Source organism: Zophobas morio, unplaced genomic scaffold, assembly GCF_036711695.1.
Source record: "Zophobas morio isolate AGI-343-1 ecotype UQ-CSIRO unplaced genomic scaffold, CSIRO_AGI_Zmor_V1 ptg000012l, whole genome shotgun sequence".
In the NCBI taxonomy this organism is placed as follows: Eukaryota; Metazoa; Arthropoda; class Insecta; order Coleoptera; family Tenebrionidae; genus Zophobas; species Zophobas morio.
In genome coordinates this window covers 28,115,123-28,135,813 of record NW_026972117.1, presented here as the reverse complement: position 1 = coordinate 28,135,813, position 20,691 = coordinate 28,115,123, and the positions used below count along the sequence as shown (strand labels likewise).

The 20,691-nt window shown below is 32.6% G+C and overlaps 1 protein-coding gene across 8 annotated transcripts in view; it reads right to left on the bottom strand.

Annotated features, from left to right (window-relative positions):
• LOC135128133 (3',5'-cyclic-AMP phosphodiesterase 4A-like) overlaps positions 1 to 20,691 on the bottom strand; it is a 158,690-nt gene that overhangs the window by 7,149 nt on the left and 130,850 nt on the right. For 7 of the 8 annotated variants that reach the window (XM_064055011.1, XM_064055016.1, XM_064055010.1 and 4 more), the window contains 11 exons: positions 9,766 to 9,925; positions 9,606 to 9,706; positions 9,416 to 9,547; positions 9,187 to 9,357; positions 8,894 to 9,134; positions 8,579 to 8,834; positions 8,247 to 8,524; positions 2,975 to 3,235; positions 2,635 to 2,918; positions 2,436 to 2,583; positions 1,985 to 2,353 (listed from right to left, as the gene is read on the bottom strand). In XM_064055011.1, the coding sequence (XP_063911081.1) occupies positions 1,985 to 2,353; positions 2,436 to 2,583; positions 2,635 to 2,918; positions 2,975 to 3,235; positions 8,247 to 8,524; positions 8,579 to 8,834; positions 8,894 to 9,134; positions 9,187 to 9,357; positions 9,416 to 9,547; positions 9,606 to 9,706; positions 9,766 to 9,925 (2,401 nt within the window). The remainder of the gene's footprint in view (positions 1 to 1,984; positions 2,354 to 2,435; positions 2,584 to 2,634; positions 2,919 to 2,974; positions 3,236 to 8,246; positions 8,525 to 8,578; positions 8,835 to 8,893; positions 9,135 to 9,186; positions 9,358 to 9,415; positions 9,548 to 9,605; positions 9,707 to 9,765; positions 9,926 to 20,691) is intronic. The other variant, XM_064055012.1, reaches the window with a different exon arrangement.

Here is a 20,691-nt window from a genome sequence, read left to right as displayed (position 1 = left end):
AATTAAAAAATGGAAAAACTAGAAAATCAAAAAGGCACAAAAGTGATGTCGAAAACTCAAATCTTTAAAAATCGAATAATTGAAGAAATAAAAAATCGGGACGCTGAGACATTATAAAAGTCAAATTTAAAAAACTGCAAAAGGCAAATATGTAAAAATCGAAAATTGAAGAGGAGAAAAATTGGAAAAACGTAAAATTGAAACATCGGAAAACTGAGAAATTGTAAAATCCAAAAATTTACTAACAAATAAACTGAAAAAACCCAAAAGTGAAATACCGAAAATTGAAAAAACAAAAACCTAAAAAATCTAAAAATTGAACAATTGAAGAATTGGAAAATGGAAACAGTCGAAAGTCAAAAAATGGGAAAATCAAAACGTCGATCGATTAACAATCGAAATGTTTAATCAGATTTTTTCTGACATTTTAAAGTATACGGAGTTCTCTAATAATGAAACTTATTTTTAGAGGAAACTTTTAAGCTTCATACAGGGCGTTCAAAAAATTACGTACCAACCCAACAGAGCATTATTAAGATCACCAGTCTAAGTTCGAGAAAAATCATTACAAAAATCCAACGTCAATTTGACGTTCACTTACAAAAACAAAATATTGTTACGTTGATCGGTAATAATAATTAAAATGGACGTGAGTAAAACTCTACAATCTGTTTGCAAGCAATATAGCGATTATGTACAATATAATTCCGATTCAGCTTAACTCGTACCATCGAATGGAATGAATTTGGCTAGAGTTTAATTCTCCCATTGACTGGATTAGACTGACCGTTCCCGAGACGGTGGTTCCTATTTAAATAGCCACCGCTTGTTCTGGAGCGCCCATCGCGACTTCCGCTTCCAGGCTTTTCTTTAGCCGAACGCCGCCGTCGGTGATGATGAGTCACCACCGCTTATCATACTGGGTTTATTTCGTAACTACATTGATTTAGATAGACCGATCAAAAAACGTGAAAAATTAGCCACTGTTGTTAGATTCATCCTAAACAAGTTTTAAGTTCTTGTTACATTATACAATGAAGAATACAATGGATAAAGACAAGATACCTCAAAAATTACTTTGAATAATGAAAGTTCGACCCAAGACAAAATAGTAAATTAAAATACACTGAATTTTCGAGAAGAAAAATTAAAGTTTGAAGGGCTGTATCTTCTACAGTTGGACAAAAGAAATTTTAAAATTGTTTTTTCTCTCAGCTCCATAAACCGTGCTGAACAACGTGCTATAGAGTTTGTGCTCAATTTTTTGAACATTTATAAGTATTTTTATATATCTTCACCAAACAGCCAAACGGTTTTGGAGACTTTTGGTACATATATATTTCTCAAATTTACGTTTAATTTTTCTTGGCTAATAATAAGTATATCACGCTTCGTAAAAAGTTAAAATTTTAGTTTCGATTCTACGGTAGTCTTTGTAACTATTGCCGGTATTGAACCAACTTTCATTTATGAGACGATCTGATACCGAGGTTATGTTGTAAACATGAAGTAGCTATAAAATGTAATCATAGTAGATTTACGATTGTAATAAATTTGAAACGCAACTTTAAAAAATGCAACCATTCTGCTTGAATTAACGAGACGTCAGCTTATACAGATAAATGAGTTACATGATTTAGTAGCAATTTACTTCATCATACGTCCGTTTAAGAAATGTTGCTGATGTTTTATGAACACTAGTCCATTGAAATATTCGCAATATAAAGCCCATCGTAAAATCATGCATGCGACTTCAGCAGCTTAAATCTTGTGATTCTATTCTGAGTACATGAAGAAGCGATTTGTGACCAGACGTCAGAACTCCATAAAAGGCGCAATCAATTCAATATAAAAATGAAGTTATTGCAAAGCACACCGATTTCAGCTTGTCTCAAAAGAAACGGCGTTGTGAGTAAATATCGCAACACAAAATGAAAACAAAGAGCGATCGCCTTCAATAAAATAGCAGATAAGCAGTTCTTACCGGAGTGTCCAACAGTCAGAACTTCAATAGGCAGTGATCCTCTTCGCCGAGCCAGCAGCGCATCAGGATTTTCAGGTCTACGCAGTAGCAATCGTGTCCACCCTTCCGAATGTGATTCCGGCAAGCAGACGGTTTCAGGTCCTCCGGAACTGCGCCTGCGCAATTGCTTCTTCCGTCGACCCGACTTGCCGTTGAGACTAGTGTGGCGGGTGAGTAACTGTTCGCGCCTCTCTGCACCCGCGGGTGGCAAATCTATAGGGGCTGAACCTCGCCGCTGATATTGCCAAAACGTCCGGTTTGTTTCTACTGGAGTTATGTTTATTACTTGTTCTACATTGTCTTCTGCATAAGAATCGGATGTGGTGTACACTGAAAAAAAATAGCTATAGAGTTTCACGTATCAATAATTATTGTCTATTAATCCTAATTATTTTATTAGAATTGTACTTACGATAGTGAGCAATTTCAATTGGCACTGATCCCCTACGCAACGACTGTGATTCAGATATACACACCCCTCCGCCCGCAGAGGAGACATTGTCATCTGGTCCAGTGAGTGGTAGAGAAACTGGAGCTGAACCTCTTCTTCTCGCTAACGACTAAACATAAAAATTTATGAATCCTTCATTAAAATTTATTTAAGAAATTACCGCAGTCGCAAGTCTTCTCGGATCCACATTTTCCTTTTCATATCTTTGTCCGGGATCAGATAACTTAACCATCTTACACACTTTTTCCTTATCATTACTCTCCGTCTCTCTTTTGTTGCCTACCAGAGACGGTTTAGGTAATGATTGCGGTTCTTCTGGGATGAGGAAATCAGGCGATCGACTATTATTTGGACTTAATACTGCAATAGATGGTATCGTATAATGTGGCGTACTAATTGATATGTTTTCTTGTGAGCCATGTGATGAGTTGGACCGACTCTCACCTAAAGCATGTTTACGTTGAACGAGCGGAAAGTAACGATAATACCGAATCTGTTACCTTCGTGTACTGTTTCAGTACACGTTGACATTTCAACAGTGGCGGACATGTATCTCATTCGCACGTAAGGCTGTGGCGGTGGGAACGTTTGCTGCCTGGTTAAACATTTGGATGGAGGCGCAACGTTGTTACCTTGTAAAACTGAAGAGAGTCTGCTAGCGGCTGCACTACTTGTCATTGAGGCTATGCTTGGTTCAGGTAACAAATTCTCAGCACTTAAAGGCCTCTCAGGTTGATCTTCAGCTCCTTGAAAAATAAAAACTAATTTTAAAGTCACTTACTGTCCTACTAGGTAACGGACAGTAAGGTATAACAACTATAAAATGCTTTTTTTAGAAACCATATCGTTTTCTTTTCCTAATTAAAATTTACTTTCGCTTCAACAGAATATTCACTCGGAATTACAATCTTTGTCGACTGCCGACATACGGTTGTTGTCATTATTACTTGATCAATGTAGATCTTTGACCGACATTTTTAACAATAACCTATGTGAAAATTTGAAGCCTTGTATCTTAATTACTGTTGTAATCGGGTCCATCAGGCGAACGGCCTAAAGTAGGAAAAAATAGGTCCCCTGTTTTCATCTGTCTGTTGTCTGTTATTAGACGGACAATCTCCAAAATTACTGGACTGATTGTTGTGAAATTATGTAAAGCCGCGACGCATAAAGAAAAAAAACCATGTGACATTTAACCTTGATAAATATGTAGAATATGTAACTATCAAATCACGTTGAGGTTAGCGTTGTTACGACTGTTTTCAAGAACGCAACAATATTGTTCAATCCTCACTTAAAATTATTATCAGCAATTATGATTCATCCGAAGTGTTGGTGAGGAAATAATTCCTGTCTGTCTATTTTTTCCTTTGCATAGAAAATGCTAGTTAAATTTTATAAAATAACATGCTTTTATCCTTATGGCTTATTTAATTTTCTTCTCTTAACAATCAGATTTTTGGAAAAAAGAAGAAAATTGCATAATAACACTTTACAATAATTTAAGGCTTTAAGGTTATTTCATCGCTAATCAAAATTTATCTGTTATATTCCTCTCAAAAACTTGATGACGTCATCTCTAAATTTTGCTAAATAAATTCTAAAATGTGTAAAGTATTATGAGTCTAAACTTGTGGTTCATCAATGCATTCATGTTCCTGAAAATTCGAGAATACAGTACTGTAATTATTAGTATTACATTGTACCCATTCACTTGAAACACACGCACATCATACTTGTTTATCTGTAATGTAACCTGTAGACAGTCCACAATATCTTCACTCTAAGGTTACCATAAAAAAATAAAATTTGCAAAATTAATTATTATAATTTTTCTAAGAAAGTGGATTTGTTTGATCGTATTTCAGAGGTGAGGGAAGTTCAATCTGAATAACAGACGTTAGCTGTTTGTGCTTTTATGAATTTCTTTTAAAAGAACTAAGAAAAGAAAATCACACAGTTTCAAAAAAGTATTCACATCATATAGTCGCCATTGGATCAAGTGCAAAATTTTAATTAGTAGATATAAAGCTTCTAATCTATGATTTGTAAAATGTTTTCACGTGTAATAATAAATTTGCGGTGCTGCTTAAATTACGCACCTTTAATCTGACACAATATTGTTAGTTATTTTAGTTACTTTTCATCTGCAAGCTAAAACTGACAAGATTCGATATCTAATTTTTTAGGTGGTTCCTTTTGGTGATACAACTTGAAGATAATGTGTAGTTATTGACTTGTTGTAACTTTTGAGGAAGTTTGTATCATCAAATCTTTATACCATCTTGTACTTGTAATATACTGTTACGAAATAAACCCATGTACATTGCCACGATGATACAAAGACAAGTCTAGAAGCGATATTCTGGAACTTTCTCGCAGAACAGCGAGGTGATTTAAAAAGAAACCACCATCGGAAGCAAAGCAGTCCATTCAATGAGAGAATTCAAAGCCCAGTGAGACCCTGAGTACGATGAACACGTTATAAGACAGAAGAATTATTCGGTGTTAGTCGTGCACTTTGGGGTATTCAATAAATAAATCGTTGAGTTTTACCCACGCCGATTTAATTCCCGTGAAACGCAGCACTGATGTCAGAAGTGGGATTCAAGATTAATAATTGGTTCTGAAGACTGATGCCTGTCGAAACTCGAACTCAGAGTGCAGCCATAAACGAACAACGAACGCAGCTAATGGATATGCTTGAAAAGATAGAAGCCCTGATTACGGAAAGGAAGAAAAAGACGAACAAATGGATGAAAAATTAAAGGAAGAGTTTAAAAAAAACTCATACCGTCTGAAAGACACTGATAGGACATAATCAGGTTATTAATCATTTTATTAAAATAATTATCAGCGTATAGCATTTCTGGATATCAGTTAGTAAAGGTTAATAACTGCCTTTCTAATGCATAGTGCGTACCTTCAGGCGTTCCGCAAGTATCTATCCTCGGACCATTGCTATTTTCTATATTTATTACTGACGTGAGTAAACATTTTTCTTGTGACTTCACTCTTTTGCAGATTATCTGAAGATATTTCAATCATTAGAAGTTCTAGTGATTTAAAAGCACTTCCGCATGATTTAAATGTGGTCCTTAAATAAATGATAATCTGATGATGGTATATAGAAATGTACAGCCGCCAATTAATTGGTGTGGCCTATGTTAAAGATCTTGGAATATTTATAGATAGCGGATTGACGTTTGTAGCTCAATTATATAGTCCTACGCGCTTATGAAGTTCTAGGATGTGTCAAGAGATTATAGTGACTTCAAAAATATTCGCGCTTTGACTGTTTTGTTCATTCTACCTTTGGAAAATGGGTGCATAATTTGGTCGAATCGAAGCTGTGTAGGATAAATTTGTTACATTCTAAATTTCCTAGACTTGAGGATTCCCCACAATGTACGATTGCAATAAAAAACTTTAAAGATTTACATTGCTTTGGTCTACTGAAGACTCCACCAGAATTCATCAAAATTTGTTTTATATTTAAAGCGGTGAATATTATGAAGGTGACGTCTTAAATTCTGTTTATTTAAATGTTCTGCAGTATTTAGTCAGATCAGTTCCTTGGTGTTGTTAAGTATATATTTTTTAACTACTGATTATACACTTATAAAAATAATTTGTGTAGACATTGTTATATTTGGACTAAATATATTACAGATATATTTAACTATATATTTAGATGTGCTAAATTACTTTATGATCTACTGCACTCTTCCACGGTGAAAAAAATGACCACGGGAGAAATGAGCAGTGCGCCCAGCATTACAGAGTCGAAGATTGGTGCAATAATTTCTCCTCAGTTGCGTTAAAAATTAAATAAATCTTAATGCAAATGTTAGACACATTTAAAAACACTTTTGATGTTTGCGACGTGTTATTATTGACCTAGACCCGTAAACGCATGTTGAAACTGATAACCGCTAAGAAGGAAGCGCTCATGCTCTGATATACTCGTACTTTATATTATAGCTGGTCTGAACTTATACTTAACAGGAGTAATAGTAACAAAAAAAGTTTCAAAATTAATTAATTATTACCATACTAATATTAAAGTTCATCTGAATAATAAATTTTAATAGTAAACTGATCTATTATTTTTGCAAGCTCGATTTACTCTGCTATTATAAACTGAAAAAATTGTAGATTTTAATATCGTTCTGATACTTAATTAGAGGAAATATGTAAATAAGCTATACATTTCGAATAAATTCAGAAAATGTAATTCAGGATATAATAGATGATATACAACTATGTAAGTTAAATCTGTTAGGGTATTTGTAGCATGTACTTACTTTGCTCAATCATATATCAGTTAAAAAAGATCGGCCATTCTGATAAATTTAAGCTTCACGAATTCATGAAAAGAAGATATCACAGGTTTTCCATATTTTAGAGACAACTGTTTGCATTATGTATTTTATTATATCGTTATCTTATTTAATTTATTAGGCAAAAGAGATGGATTTATTTCGTCGTAAGTGCCTTTTCATTTGGTGTGCAAAAAATCTTTTTGTGCGAATAAATCCTACACCATAATTAATACATCAATTCAGTATTCAAAGTAACAAAAACGAGATGAATAATATATTTACATAATTATATTCAACGAAAATGTCACTGCGGGCAAGTGTTCAAATTCGAATACATATTACAACACCTCTGGCAAATCTACGAAATTTACCGATTTTTAAAAATTCAGAGATTGACTCACAAAAGTCGATAAGGCCGGGTAAATATTTGTAGTTTGCAATCTAGGTTTCGATAACCTTGATAATGCATATTGTAAACGGTTGTCGGATCTTACTGACTAAAGTTCAAAATAACGAATTATTCCCTTTGTATTTTGTAGCGTATTATTTATTTCCGGTAATTTGAGCATTTTGTGTGCTTACTAAATAATCAAAATAACCGGTCATTCTAACGTCATTTCGACAAAATTTTATCATTAGGTCCGCGTTATAAAAAGTCTGTTTTTCCCACTTTATTTACCGATTTATAATAATTAATAATAGCGGCAAGCATTATAAATACAAACATTCAACGATTTAATTAATATACTTACATAACAATATCACATTATTAGCAAAGCTTGTTTTTACATTGCTCAATACATACTTGAGTGTGAAGACAAAAATCAAGAAGGATGAAATCAAATCAAAACGTTTTTATTTTGCCACTTTTATCAAATGATAACGTTTTTATAATTATAACAGTTTGATTAACAAAATAATTAAATAACGTAATATTGACTTAAGATTATATACTAGGAATACTTATCAATGTTTGTCTTATAATGACTTTTTCCTTAATATCAAATACATTTATTAAAGCTGGTGCGTCCTTTAAAGAGTTAACAAATCAAAATTTTAAATTTTTAGGGAAGTATTGTTATTGGGTTAATTAATGTGTGGTTTAAGAATATACCTTGTCTTACGCATGGCAAAAAAAAAGTTTGTGATAGTTAGTGATAGAGAAAATAGGTAAAAATTGAATGATGTATCCTCTTTACACAGTTGATGACGTCATCTCAAAAATATTTATCCTTGAAACGGGATTTGTTTAAAATTTTGATGAGACACTAACATTACTTTAATTATTATTATAAACCATTGATTAAATTTTATCCGTTTTCATCAAATGATTTTATAAATGTTCATTTCAAAATAATTTTTGTGTAATAGTGTATGCGCTATACACATTAAAATTACAACTTTTTGATGATTTATGGACAAAGAACTGAATTTAGTATACACATACCTGACGAAAGATGCGGACTATTCGAAGACATTATGGATGACTGAGAGCCGAATCTCATCAGTTCATCTTCCTCTCGAAGCCCGCTGGAAGTTCTAGATTCATTTTGGACAGGACTAATTGGTGAACGTCCGGATGAAGCGGCTCTCCCGGTTGGTAAGCTTTCTCGTCGGTAAATTGTTCGTGGCAGTGATGGCTCCATATTAACCGGAACAGAGTGCCGCCTTACTCCTAACGTACTTTCTAATGAGGGAACAGCTAATGATTGTCTTCTAATTTCTCTGTAACGCATCAAATGAAAAACTGATCAAGTTTACTAGTCAAAAATCTGGCACCTTTGTGGTGGAGGCGGAATGAAATCCATAATACTTGGAGTTTCGGACGATTGCTTGGTCGCTTCTTCGTCGTCACTAACTTCTGGTTCAGCATCTGACAGTTCTGTTTGCGTCTCCTCTGCTTGTTCTGCGTTTTCTTGTTTCTCCCATCGTTTCCTATTGGCTTCTAGGATGTCCATCATTCGAGTAGAAAGCGTACTTTTGAGAAACCTATGCCATTCAGAGAACAATGGGGTAACAACAAATTTGAAGAAACCTGTAAAAGATAATAACACAAAAGCTGGTATCTAAAGATCGTGACGAGATGTATCGTACCAACTTGTATTTTGGCAACTGAAGTAGATTGTTGATCGCAAATGGAAGTAACTGGAAGATTTAGTTTTCTTTCAAATTCACCTTGCCTAAAAAATTCATCGCAGACCTTTAAACTCCATTTGTGAGAAATGTCCCAGGGTCTCGTCGGATTTGAAATGTCTGCACATTTCAAAGCAATTTGCAGAATGAAATGTCGGTCTGCGGCTTTAGTCAAATCTAAACTACCTTCATCTAAATATGCCTAAAAATCTACTATTTCAAAGCAAAATTTACGCAACGAAACTCTACTTTACCTTAAATTTGGTTAAAAATTCTTGTTGTCTATTAATATCAGTTGCTAATATGAGATCACGAATTTGCAATTCAAGTTTATTGCGATGTGGCAACAATTGTTCTGCCACCCCGCTTTCAAGTAAACAGCCAATAGCAGATCTCCAGTGATGATTTTCTAATACAGACGTGTTCTGTAATGTTTAGAACGTAAACACACATCTTTAAGACACATTTTATTGTACAACGTACTTGGTACAGAATGGCAAGATGATTCGACGTAGAAATAAGAAAATGTTGATTAACACCTGGATGGTCCAAGTCATGAGCAACTGCACCTATTAAAGCTGCCATTATTTCGAGTTGTGAGAGATGCTTTCGTATCTGTCGAATGAAATTTTCTTTTGAAATAAATACAGTGAAATAAAATACAAAAACCTACTTTTTCTTCTTGTAGAAAACAATGCATTGCTTGAGTTACATCAGTCGCATGAATAGAATTGTGGTATGGATTCGTACTGTGGTAACCTTCTTCTATGAGAGCTGTACGTTATAAATCTTTTAAGAAAAGGAATCTAACACCAACATTTATTAGTACTTACTAAAAAGCTTCCATACACGCACTACATCTAATTGGAAGTAATCCAACAGTCCGTACCAATGGAATAGATGGACACAGAGAACAGGCAGTGCTCGGCCACCGGCTACGGTTTCTAACGTAAACGCATTGAAGCCCCACAGGCCACAACGGTCCAAAATTCGCTGAAATTTAAACAATACGTATCCAATTCAATATCAGTAGTTAAGTTTGGTACTATTCGACGACATAAATCATTAATTAATTAGACAATTATTTATCTGAGACTTGAATTTCAGTAATCTTTAAATGCAATTAATTGTGAACCACACATCGGCATTATCTGAAAATTATAACGTATGATTAACAGAAAATGTCATCAAGTTGACGTAGGAGGAGCACTTTTCATACTTCAAAAATTGGTCACACTCTATTCCTACACTATTGAATGAACACAAAATACGTTACATAAAACAAACACAACACACAATGACGAAAAAAGTCATTAGTAAAACAACAAATCAATTCTCCTAATTAATTTTATTGTAATGTAGATGCCTAAAAAAACTTGCTCTCAGCTCGTTCGTTAACGCCTTGACAGATTTCAAATGATAACTAACACCTCGTTCTTGTAGCCTATAGCACAATTTCGCACGCTAGTTACACACTACTTTAGTTTTATATGTATTATGCAAAGGCCCATGAATACAAAATGGTTATAAACTGGTAACTGATAGCAAGAAAGTTAACTGTTTCCAGGTTTATCTCCGGAAAAATAAAAACTGTAGGATTCTTACTGAATAAAGCAAAAATATAACGACAAAAAAAAGAATGAATGTGACAATTTTTGACAAAAACTTTCTTCTCCACAATTCCGCGCTTTTGAAGTGTCATTCAACCCGGATGACACCCACTGGGCACATGTCGAGATCTTTGTAGACCTACATGACTGCCTACATTTTATTACGTATAGCTAATGGTCTTCGAAAATTATACATTCTCTTGTTTTACTACTGCGGTATTTGTAATTTGCTGCTTAGTATATTTCCTTAATATCGTTATGTTTTTGAAATAAGTTATAATTTCTTCTATTGTTTATTTGATTTTCAAAACATTTTATTGTATCTATTTTATATATTTCAAGGACAGATTTATTTTACGCTTAGCCAAAATGCAAGAGAAACACAATGAAATACACATTTGTTTTGTTTGTTCATTTTTGGAGTGTAAAACTTTTGTTTAGAAGATCTTCAGATTCTTAACTGCGAAATTATCTTTTTTATGTGTACTGCACATCACGCTATTTTTTAAAATCCATCACTAAATTTCTTCTGGTCTTACATTCATCAAACATATTTGCACCAAGTTGACAGTGTTTATAAAAATTTCATTTATACTTTTTTTAATGCTACTTTCTTTTAAGTCTTCTGTATTAATGTTCATCGGTACAGGGTTTCTACGTAGAACATTTATACGTTTGATCTTTTTCACCGCTTCGTTCTCCGTTAGTTGCTTTTTCAATGTTCTAAAATGTCATTCATTCCTTGTGAAATTCAATATCGAGTCATTTTCTTCCTTTGTATTTTTCATTTTACCAGTTTTCTCTTTCAAAAGTTCATTCATTTTTATCTATTTTTAGTCTTTTCTGTTCCTTTTCTTCGACAAATCTCTAAGGTGATCGCAATTTGCACTGCAATGGGTACACATTATTTAAATCTGTTATAGCAAGACTTTCTAATGCCGACGACGTAAATTAGAAACAAATGTACAAGTATAGGAAATGTAGATTGTAGATTTTAGCACATTTTCCTTCACTGAACACCGAATGCTGGAGGAACTCATACGTTAACTTCATATCTCTAGAAGCTTCATGGAGAGAGAACTAGTTAATTTAATTTATGGAGAATTAATAAGAATTAGACAGTCGTGTGGACAGCAGGCGTAACTGGTATTTAATTTATTACGTTATATTTTTAGACCCACCACTGATCCGGAAATGATCGGCATCAGACTTCTATCATTACAGCTCTGTTAGGTTTATTAGATTTGTCAACTGATTTTTTATACCTGCATATACAGGGTCGCTAGAATGTATGGAAACGGTCAAATGAAATTAGGTATAGGGGCACAAGAAGTTGTGTTGCAATTTTTTGTCAAAAAAAAATAATTTTTTTTTTGCTTCATTTGTTTTCGAGTTGCAGATCCATATACCGGGTGTCTGAAAAATGGCGGATTAACTCTCTGATACGCTCTTAACAATCAACTGGTGAGCCTAGGAAAAATAATAAAAAAATTTCTTCTCACATTTTGGTGGAACACATTCATTATCACAACAACTAGTAATCAAACTTTTAGTTAATATTTCTCTCGCCCATGACCATGTTTAATTACCATTTCATTTAGAATGTACAAAGATATGGGTATGTTGTTTTTGTAATAATTTGATAAAATTTCATTTGACAACAATGTTTGCCTGATATAAAGCAAAGGTATAAATCAGCAAAAATCGAGTAAGCAGTTAAAAATGTTTGACGTATCAAAAATTGTCAAAGTTTTCAAAACCCCACGTTTAAAATGTTTTATTTTCGGATAAATTTAAAGGAATTTGGTGTTTTGTTGCTCGATGAAATTGACAAAATCTTTAGAGCTTTTAGTGTTTTATTTTTTATGAATTTGAAAAAGTCTTGAGTGTCGTAGTGTTTTTGTTTTTTTAATTCGGGAGACTCTTGAGTACCCATTAGGGTGATTCAAAAAAAAAAATAATTTTTTTTTTCGTGTCAAAGAGGTTCAAAAGTTTCTTTTCAACGTAAAAAAATACCAGTTAAAAGTTGAGCTCTTAATATTAATATTAAGACCGTCCGCATCGCGTTTTTCTATTTCCCATAAGAATAACATGGGAAAATTTTTGTTTGCACCTTCTGATTTTTATTGCTAGCCCGTCGTGTGTCGTGAAAAAAATTCAATCACATATTTTTATAGAGAATTGAACGCTCTACAAAAAGTGTCTCCTATGATTTTGCGAGAAACCTGACTATGATTTTTTAACCCACTGATGCTGAAAATGTTCGGAAAGAGTTTTACTGGCCTTATTATAGCATAAAATTATAAACAATTACTGTTTAAAAAACTAAATTTAAAATGTGTATAAATTTTTGTGGTGATTTATTCCAATAAGACCATCAAATTTATTGTAATGCATCAAAAACGTCAAAATTTGGATAAATTTAACTTTAGCCTAAAATAACTCTTCAACTATCAGGTTTCTCGCACAATCATAGGAGACACTTTTTGTAGAGCGTTCAATTCTCTATAAAAATATGTGATTGAATTTTTTTCACGACACACGACGGGCTAGCAATAAAAATCAGAAGGTGCAAACAAAAATTTTCCCATGTTATTCTTATGGGAAATAGAAAAACGCGATGCGGACGGTCTTAATATTAATATTAAGAGCTCAAATTTTAACTGGTATTTTTTTACGTTGAAAAGAAACTTTTGAACCTCTTTGCACAAAAAAAAAATTTTTTTTTTTTTTTAATCACCCTAGTACCCATAGTGTATTATTTTGGAGAACCATTGGAGATTTTTTTTGTAAATTATTTAAAACAATTTTGAGGGACTTTGGTGTTCTATTTTTGAAAAATTCTGACCAGACCTGTTTTTGAGTTAACTTTGGGACCCCGTTTTTTTTTGGACAATTTAAAACAATCTTGAGGTTGTAGGTATTCCTGCTTTGAAAGAATTTGAAAGTGCTTTGGAGCCTCTAGTGTCTTTTCTTATAATAGTTTAATTAAATTTCTTAGAGGATACGTCACTTGCCATTATCAGTCTTATCTTAGCAGGTACAAGCCCCGCCCACCCACCCTCTCTTTTCTTAGAGGGTATGCTATTGGCCAAAATCAGTTTTATCTTAGTAAGTACTGATGACTAACTTTTACAAAAAATGATCTTTTTTGACGGAATTTTGGATCAAAAATTGTTGTCATATGTCATCGTTTGCTCTACCCTTATTTATATATTATATAGGTACACTAGTCTTTGCCACTTCTATTGAAACACCACTTGTTAATCGTAAATTTGGCAACGTTCATATTCAGATAATTTTCTAACTAAAAGCCGTTGTCAATCAACCGAAAGCTGTTACCAATTGCTAAATTTTAAGAAAAATCAACAGATGGTGTTTCAATAGAAATGGCAAAGACAATACATCATAATTTTTTTTATTTTTTTTTTTTTTGGAATTCCCGATATAGCAAACGACAGTTTATTTTCTGTTTTTGTGTTAATTCTTGTATGTATTGAAACCATAGTTTGAAGCTGTTCAAGACGGCCGAAAGAGGATTTATTGCCATACAAAACCATAGCGGATTGAGTCGCTTTGAAAGATTGCTCTTCTGATCATTTTGGATTTGATTGAATTGTTTGATCATTTAAGGTTATTTGAAAGGTGCTTTTCCAAAATTCCATTGAACATCTGAGCATATATTTTAGGATCAACTCTCCCATAATTTTACATAGCCAGGAATGCGGGACAAATAATAATTAATCATACGGTTTCTTATCAATCAATAAAATCAGTATATATATTTCTGTTTTCTTTCCTAGCTTGTTTACAAATGATGAAGTCTATGATTAATTGCTGGCCTTTAATCACTTTACCACTTTTGTTCTTCGTTGATGATGTTGAATTTAAAGCAATGTTGCTAGATTTTTTGTGTTATGCATGAGATTATTATCTTGTAAATTATAGGTAAACACGTGGTAGGTATGTATTTTGATGGATTTGTTGTGTCATCATCTTTAAGTTTTAGATATGTTACACCATGACATAAAAATGTGGAAAATGTGGATGGGTTAAGAAGGAACTGGTTTAAGTGTTTTAGTAAAGGAATGTGCATACAATTGATTTTTTTATCAAACAATTCTGAATACATATATGTATTTTGTTTGGTCCTGATGATTTTCAGTTTTGTGTTTTATTGATGCCATTCATCAATTCGTCAAGTCTTATTTGATTATCGTTCATTGGTATAACTGTGGATAGTTAAATTCAAATTCTCGAGACCAAAGTTTTGACCAGAAAGTTGTTAAGTCCGTATTAGTTGAACTTAAATATTAATCGTTGTATTTTTCTGACAAACATTTTTTTTATTGTACAAGGATTTTGCTATAAATAAAGTATTGTTGTGTTAATTAACTTATTACGTAGTACACATCACTAATTGTGTACTATCATGTTGAAGAAACCGGTTAAAATTCATTTTTTGTATTTGATTCATCATGGTATTCAAATTTCAATAATCAACTTCTCATTTCTGGCATTTCTGCGTACTTGTTTAGAAACATTAAATTAACAACAATTTAAATAGATCATTTCTTAAACATATGTACTGATAAGTCCATGACATTTGGAAAGAGAATTTGGGAAAATCTACGCGGAAAGTAAGTTAATACTTTAATTTAACTACATATTCATGTATTTTTTATTGCATTATTCATGCGTGTAAAAATCGAGAAGTGGAACAAAATTTCTAGGCAGGAAATTTTAAGTTACACGTTATAAGTTTCCATGCACAAGTGCTAAATTGCAAATTAATGTGTAGTAAATTAAAACTAATCAATCTTTGTTCGCAAACATAATAGGAAAGGTGAAAACAAACCTATGATAGAAAGTATAAGCTTTAGTTTATGCTAATTACTCTAATAAAGCACGAAATATTTTTCTTATATGAAGCAAATTAAAATCATCATATCTCTGTAGCACAATCATTTTCTAGAATTTTACTTGCAACATCAAAATTAATTTAGAAATTCAATTAGTGAGGCACGAACATTTTTATGTTAACGATTTACGAGTAATACTGTGGCTGAATAAATTAGGTGTAAAACAGAGAAAATTAAAGGTATCGGAATAGTTGGAAATTTAATGGTAGTTTTCCATACCACAGAAAACCGTCAACTGTGTATGAGGTGATCGCAAAATATGTGCTTTGAACAATTTTTACAAAATCTAATAAGTTTTTTTTTTTGGAGATGTGTTTAATTACTATGTTACATTGGTGTATTGTGTGATGAAATTAAAAATTCTAGCTTAATGTTTTGGATAGTAAAAGGTTTTTTGCAATATTAAATAGAAATCATAAAACTAGTTCAAATAGTTTATTAGTTCTGATGGCGTAATATAACGTGAAATTTTCATTAGCAAATTATTACAAAATATTCCCCAAAAAAAATTTTCATAAAAAAACTGATGACGTGTAGTGGCGCAAGCAATCCATAAAAACAAATGAATTGTCGAATAATGTAATTCTATTTTACAATTACCTATTTTATACATCAAGGTATATATGATTCAAAAATTAAAGCTGTTGTTACGCTGAAATAGGCAAAAAATAGAACTGACTGACTGAGGTTCTTTATTTTACACAGTTTCTTATATTGAGGTGTCCCAAATAAACTCATATTCTTCCTTTTTTTAATAAAATTATGAAAAACATTTGAGATACTATATCTGACAATTCAGCAATCTTAAATATATTTTTTCTGCACAAAACAAACCTCTTTTCGAAATAGTTGTGATTCTAATATTTTGCTTACATTTCCAATTAAAACGTCATGAAAAATTGCAATATTAAATGTTTCATTTGAGATTAATGAAATGACCTCTTTGAACATTAGCTTCGGCAGTGATTGAAGATGTCCTTGTCCAATTTATCACCGCCTTTAAATTAAAAGAATTAGTAATTTTAAATCTGCATAAATTTATCTTTTTAATTATGAAAATGAATAGGTAAAAATTTAACAATAACATTACTAGAGAAAAAACAAGTAAATTACAGAAAATCATCATGTATATTATGTTTACACACAATCTTTTGTAATGTTAATGAAGACATTTTTTGTTCACTATGATGTCTCTTTTTGCCTCCTGCATTGATTAAATACATATAGATAGACCCATGCTATTGTTTGGAGCGAACAGGCCAACGGCCGGCGAACAAGAGATGGCGCACTAACAGTCGGCCGTCAAACGCCGGCGAAAAGCTTGGACACCAATCGCGCGCGTAGATAACCCAAATCGCAGCAACAATACATTTAATAAAGCTACCACTCGACAGAGGGCGACGAAAACAATGTGTAAAAATCTCATAGTAACCATTTATATAATTTGCAACGTTGCCAGATGAGCCTAGCACAACTTTGCCGTTATTTCTAGTCGATTAGATTTTATTTCGTTTAAAAGTTTCTGGTGAATAAATGGAATTATTATAATGAATAAACAATACAAACAAATTATTACTTGTTATTTTAAATACTTGTTAGTGTTGATGAAAACATAAATGGTAATTAAAGTTATTCTAAATACGGTCCGGTCCGGTAGTTCAAATTTTACAGTACGAGTGATATGTTTCAGGACGAGTAGGTAGCCGAGTCTTTAATTTCGAAACGAGTACTGCGAAAAGAGTTACCGGACGTATGTTGTTATGTATTTTATTTCATACTGTCAACATACTTTTTTATTCGATAAAATTATTATTATTTTGAGAAAAAATCCAAATCGAGTCACTTTTTCTGACATCGTTAGCAACCGCTCTTTGGTAAATGTTTTAATTTGTTTATTCGTGCAAATCAGCATCATATGTTTAAACACATAGTACTTATAACACTTTACAGGACTTATTGTTTTGTATAATCCGACTCGATGGACGAATGTTTTGTGCAATCCGTCTCGAAGGACCAATGTTTGTGCAACTCGGCTCGTCCTACCAGAATTTTTTGTAATCTGGTTGATACGACAATGTGATACCGAATTGTACTTTGATATTGCTCCAAGGACCTTTGTTTTCTTGCGTGCGAGATAATAGACAGCGTTCGGTTTCGATGTTTAATACAGGACGGTTACAGAAGTACTAAATTTACATTTGTATTTACAATAACAGGTAAAGCAAAAGAGACCCAAAAGGGTCAGTGGCCGCTTCCGGAAATGGAAGACTTGTCCTTTTTGGCCACGGAGGTAGAAGAGTGTCTCTTCTACCTCCGTGTTTTTGGCTCAATTTTATCGGACTTGTCTGTTTTTTTGATTTTACCGGAATAGTTCGATCCAGTAAAACGTCAAACTTGACATAGTATGAAGTAAAATAAATAAATTTTATGATGTAAATACAATTAAGTGTATCGATAATAATTCGCTACTGAAAATTTATTGAAATATAATTTGTGTTAAAAAAAGATTTTTGTGGTTTTATGGTTTATTAAATGTAATTAAAATAAATAATATCAAGAACTTGTATTATATATCAAAAACATTCATTGTAAATAAGAAAATTATGTAAATAAACCATAAAACCATACAAAATTTTTCTGCGACCTCTATTCAAAATCCCAGTTTACCAATAGGAATTAAGGCACAAAGATGTTTCACTGAATTTATTACCGATTTTTCAAGAAAAGTATGCTTATAAGCCTATAAGCGTCTAATGGGTTAAAACAACAAATAATAATCACAATTTATTTGTTTTATGTGTTCATTACAATAATCCCATTTATTTACCAGAAACTTCTAAATGAAATAATATCTGGTTGACGAGAAATATCCGCAAATTTGTGTTAGGCTCATCTGGCAACGTTTTCGGTAGGTAGGTATCAATGGAATAATGCGATTAGGTATACTGACCGTTTTAAGGAGTGCTCGTCCAATAGTGCGTAAACTAAAAGATTTGGTAATTTTCTTGGAAGAGTTTGTTTCTTCAATGAAAATTTATGGTTTTTAATTCTTCGGCCGCTTGAAAGTCTCGCCATGTGAAAATAGATTATTTGATAACCTGTTTCGTAATAATTGTAAATACGAACAAAAGCATATTTGCATATTCTAAACAACTGGCCATATCGATTCCAAACTTGTACAGATATGTTTTTTATTGTTTCTGTTTTCAATGAAATAAATTTTATTTGCAAAATACTTAATGTCCAACGACATATCACGCATACATACTACCCCATTTACTATATTTTCAATCTGTGCATTTTTCGCTTCATTCGTAGGAGCCAAGTAAGAAGTATCAGTGAGACCGGCGGACTTTCAATAGCTCGTAAATGAAAAGATTTAGTAAAGTTTCCTAGAACAGTCTGTCTCTTCATAAAAAAATTTAGACATTTTTACTATGAAATATAGGTACAATACGCTATATTCCAGTGCTTGTTTTCTTTGAGATACGACTAGTTCTTGTGCCGAAGTGAAACACCAAAAAGTCTAAAGTCCGGAAATCAGAGTGAATTTTAAAACACATAAAACGACTTCTTTATTTATTTAAATATTGTCCTGTAACGTCCTGTGACGTGGAATGGAGTTTCTTAATGTACAAAAGTATGTTAGATAATAACCGAAAAATTTTCTTGATTAAAACTAAAGGAAACACAATTATTACTTGGAATAAAAATAAAGAATATCAAGAACTTGTGCTATGTATTAAAAATATTTAATTTCAAATAAGTAAATTATGTTAATAAACCATAAAACCACAAAAATCTTTTTTTAACACAAATTATATTTCAATAAATTTTCAGTAGCGAATTATCGATATACTCAATTGTATTTACATCATAATAGTTATTTATTATACAAGCGATTAAAGTGAATGTTTAATGAGCGGCCAGTTTAAGGCGAGAGCGGCGTATGCCGCGAGCGCCTTAAGACCACGAGTTACACATTCATTTTAACCGCGAGTGTAATACAAACTTTTATTCAATTTTGACAACCCCAAGTCCCAAATTGTGAAAAAATTGGTGATTCAAAGTTCACATTCGAGAAACGTCAGAATTGACAGCGACCAAATAAAAGTTTTATATGCGTAGAATTTAGGTTACAATATCAGGTGTGTGTGTGTAGTATGTGACTCTGGCGACGGTGTTTGTTTATTTTAAGCAAACTAAAATTATCGAAAAATTGCAAAATCATGCAAGATTCCAACGGCAAAACTTGCTCCCAAAAAAGAGCAAATCAGAAAGTGTATCAAAAGTTCCTTAGATGGAAAGAGCAGCAAGGCATTGGAGAAATTACAGAAATGGTAACCATGGTTTTAAAACAGCAAAATAAAAATTTTATTTCGCTAGCGGTTTAAACATTTTATGGTGCTACCGGATAAACCAAAGCTTTAGTGGCCTACTGACGGCAAAATAAACGTTTGTTTACATGTCAAAATTGAATAAAATTTATTTATTTTACTTTATACTATGTCAAGTTTGACGTTTTACTGGATCGAACGATTCCGGTAAAATCAAAAAAACGGACAAGTCCGATAAAATTGAGCCAAAAAGGACAAGTGTTCCATTTCCGGAAGCGGCCACTGACCCTTTTGGGTCTCTTTTGCTTTACCTGTTATTGTAAATACAAATGTAAATTTAGTATTTCTGTAACCGTCCTGTATTAAACATCGAAACCGAACGCTGTCTATTATCTCGCACGCAAGAAAACAAAGGTCCTTGGAGCAATATCAAAGTACAATTCGGTATCACATTGTCGTATCAACCAGATTACAAAAAATACTGGTAAGACGAGCCGAGTTGCACAAACATTGGTCCTTCGAGACGGATTGCACAAAACATTCGTCCATCGAGTCGGATTATACAAAACAATAAAGTCCTGTAAAGTGTTATAAGTACTATGTGTTTAAACATATGATGCTGATTTGCACGAATAAACAAATTAAAACATTTACCAAAGAGCGGTTGCTAACGATGTCAGAAAAAGTGACTCGATTTGGATTTTTTCTCAAAATAATAATAATATTATCGAATAAAAAAGTATGTTGACAGTATGAAATAAAATACATAACAACATACGTCCGGTAACTCTTTTCGCAGTACTCGTTTCGAAATTAAAGACTCGGCTACGTACTCGTCCTGAAACATATTACTCGTACTGTAAAATTTGAGCTACCGGACCGGACCGTAT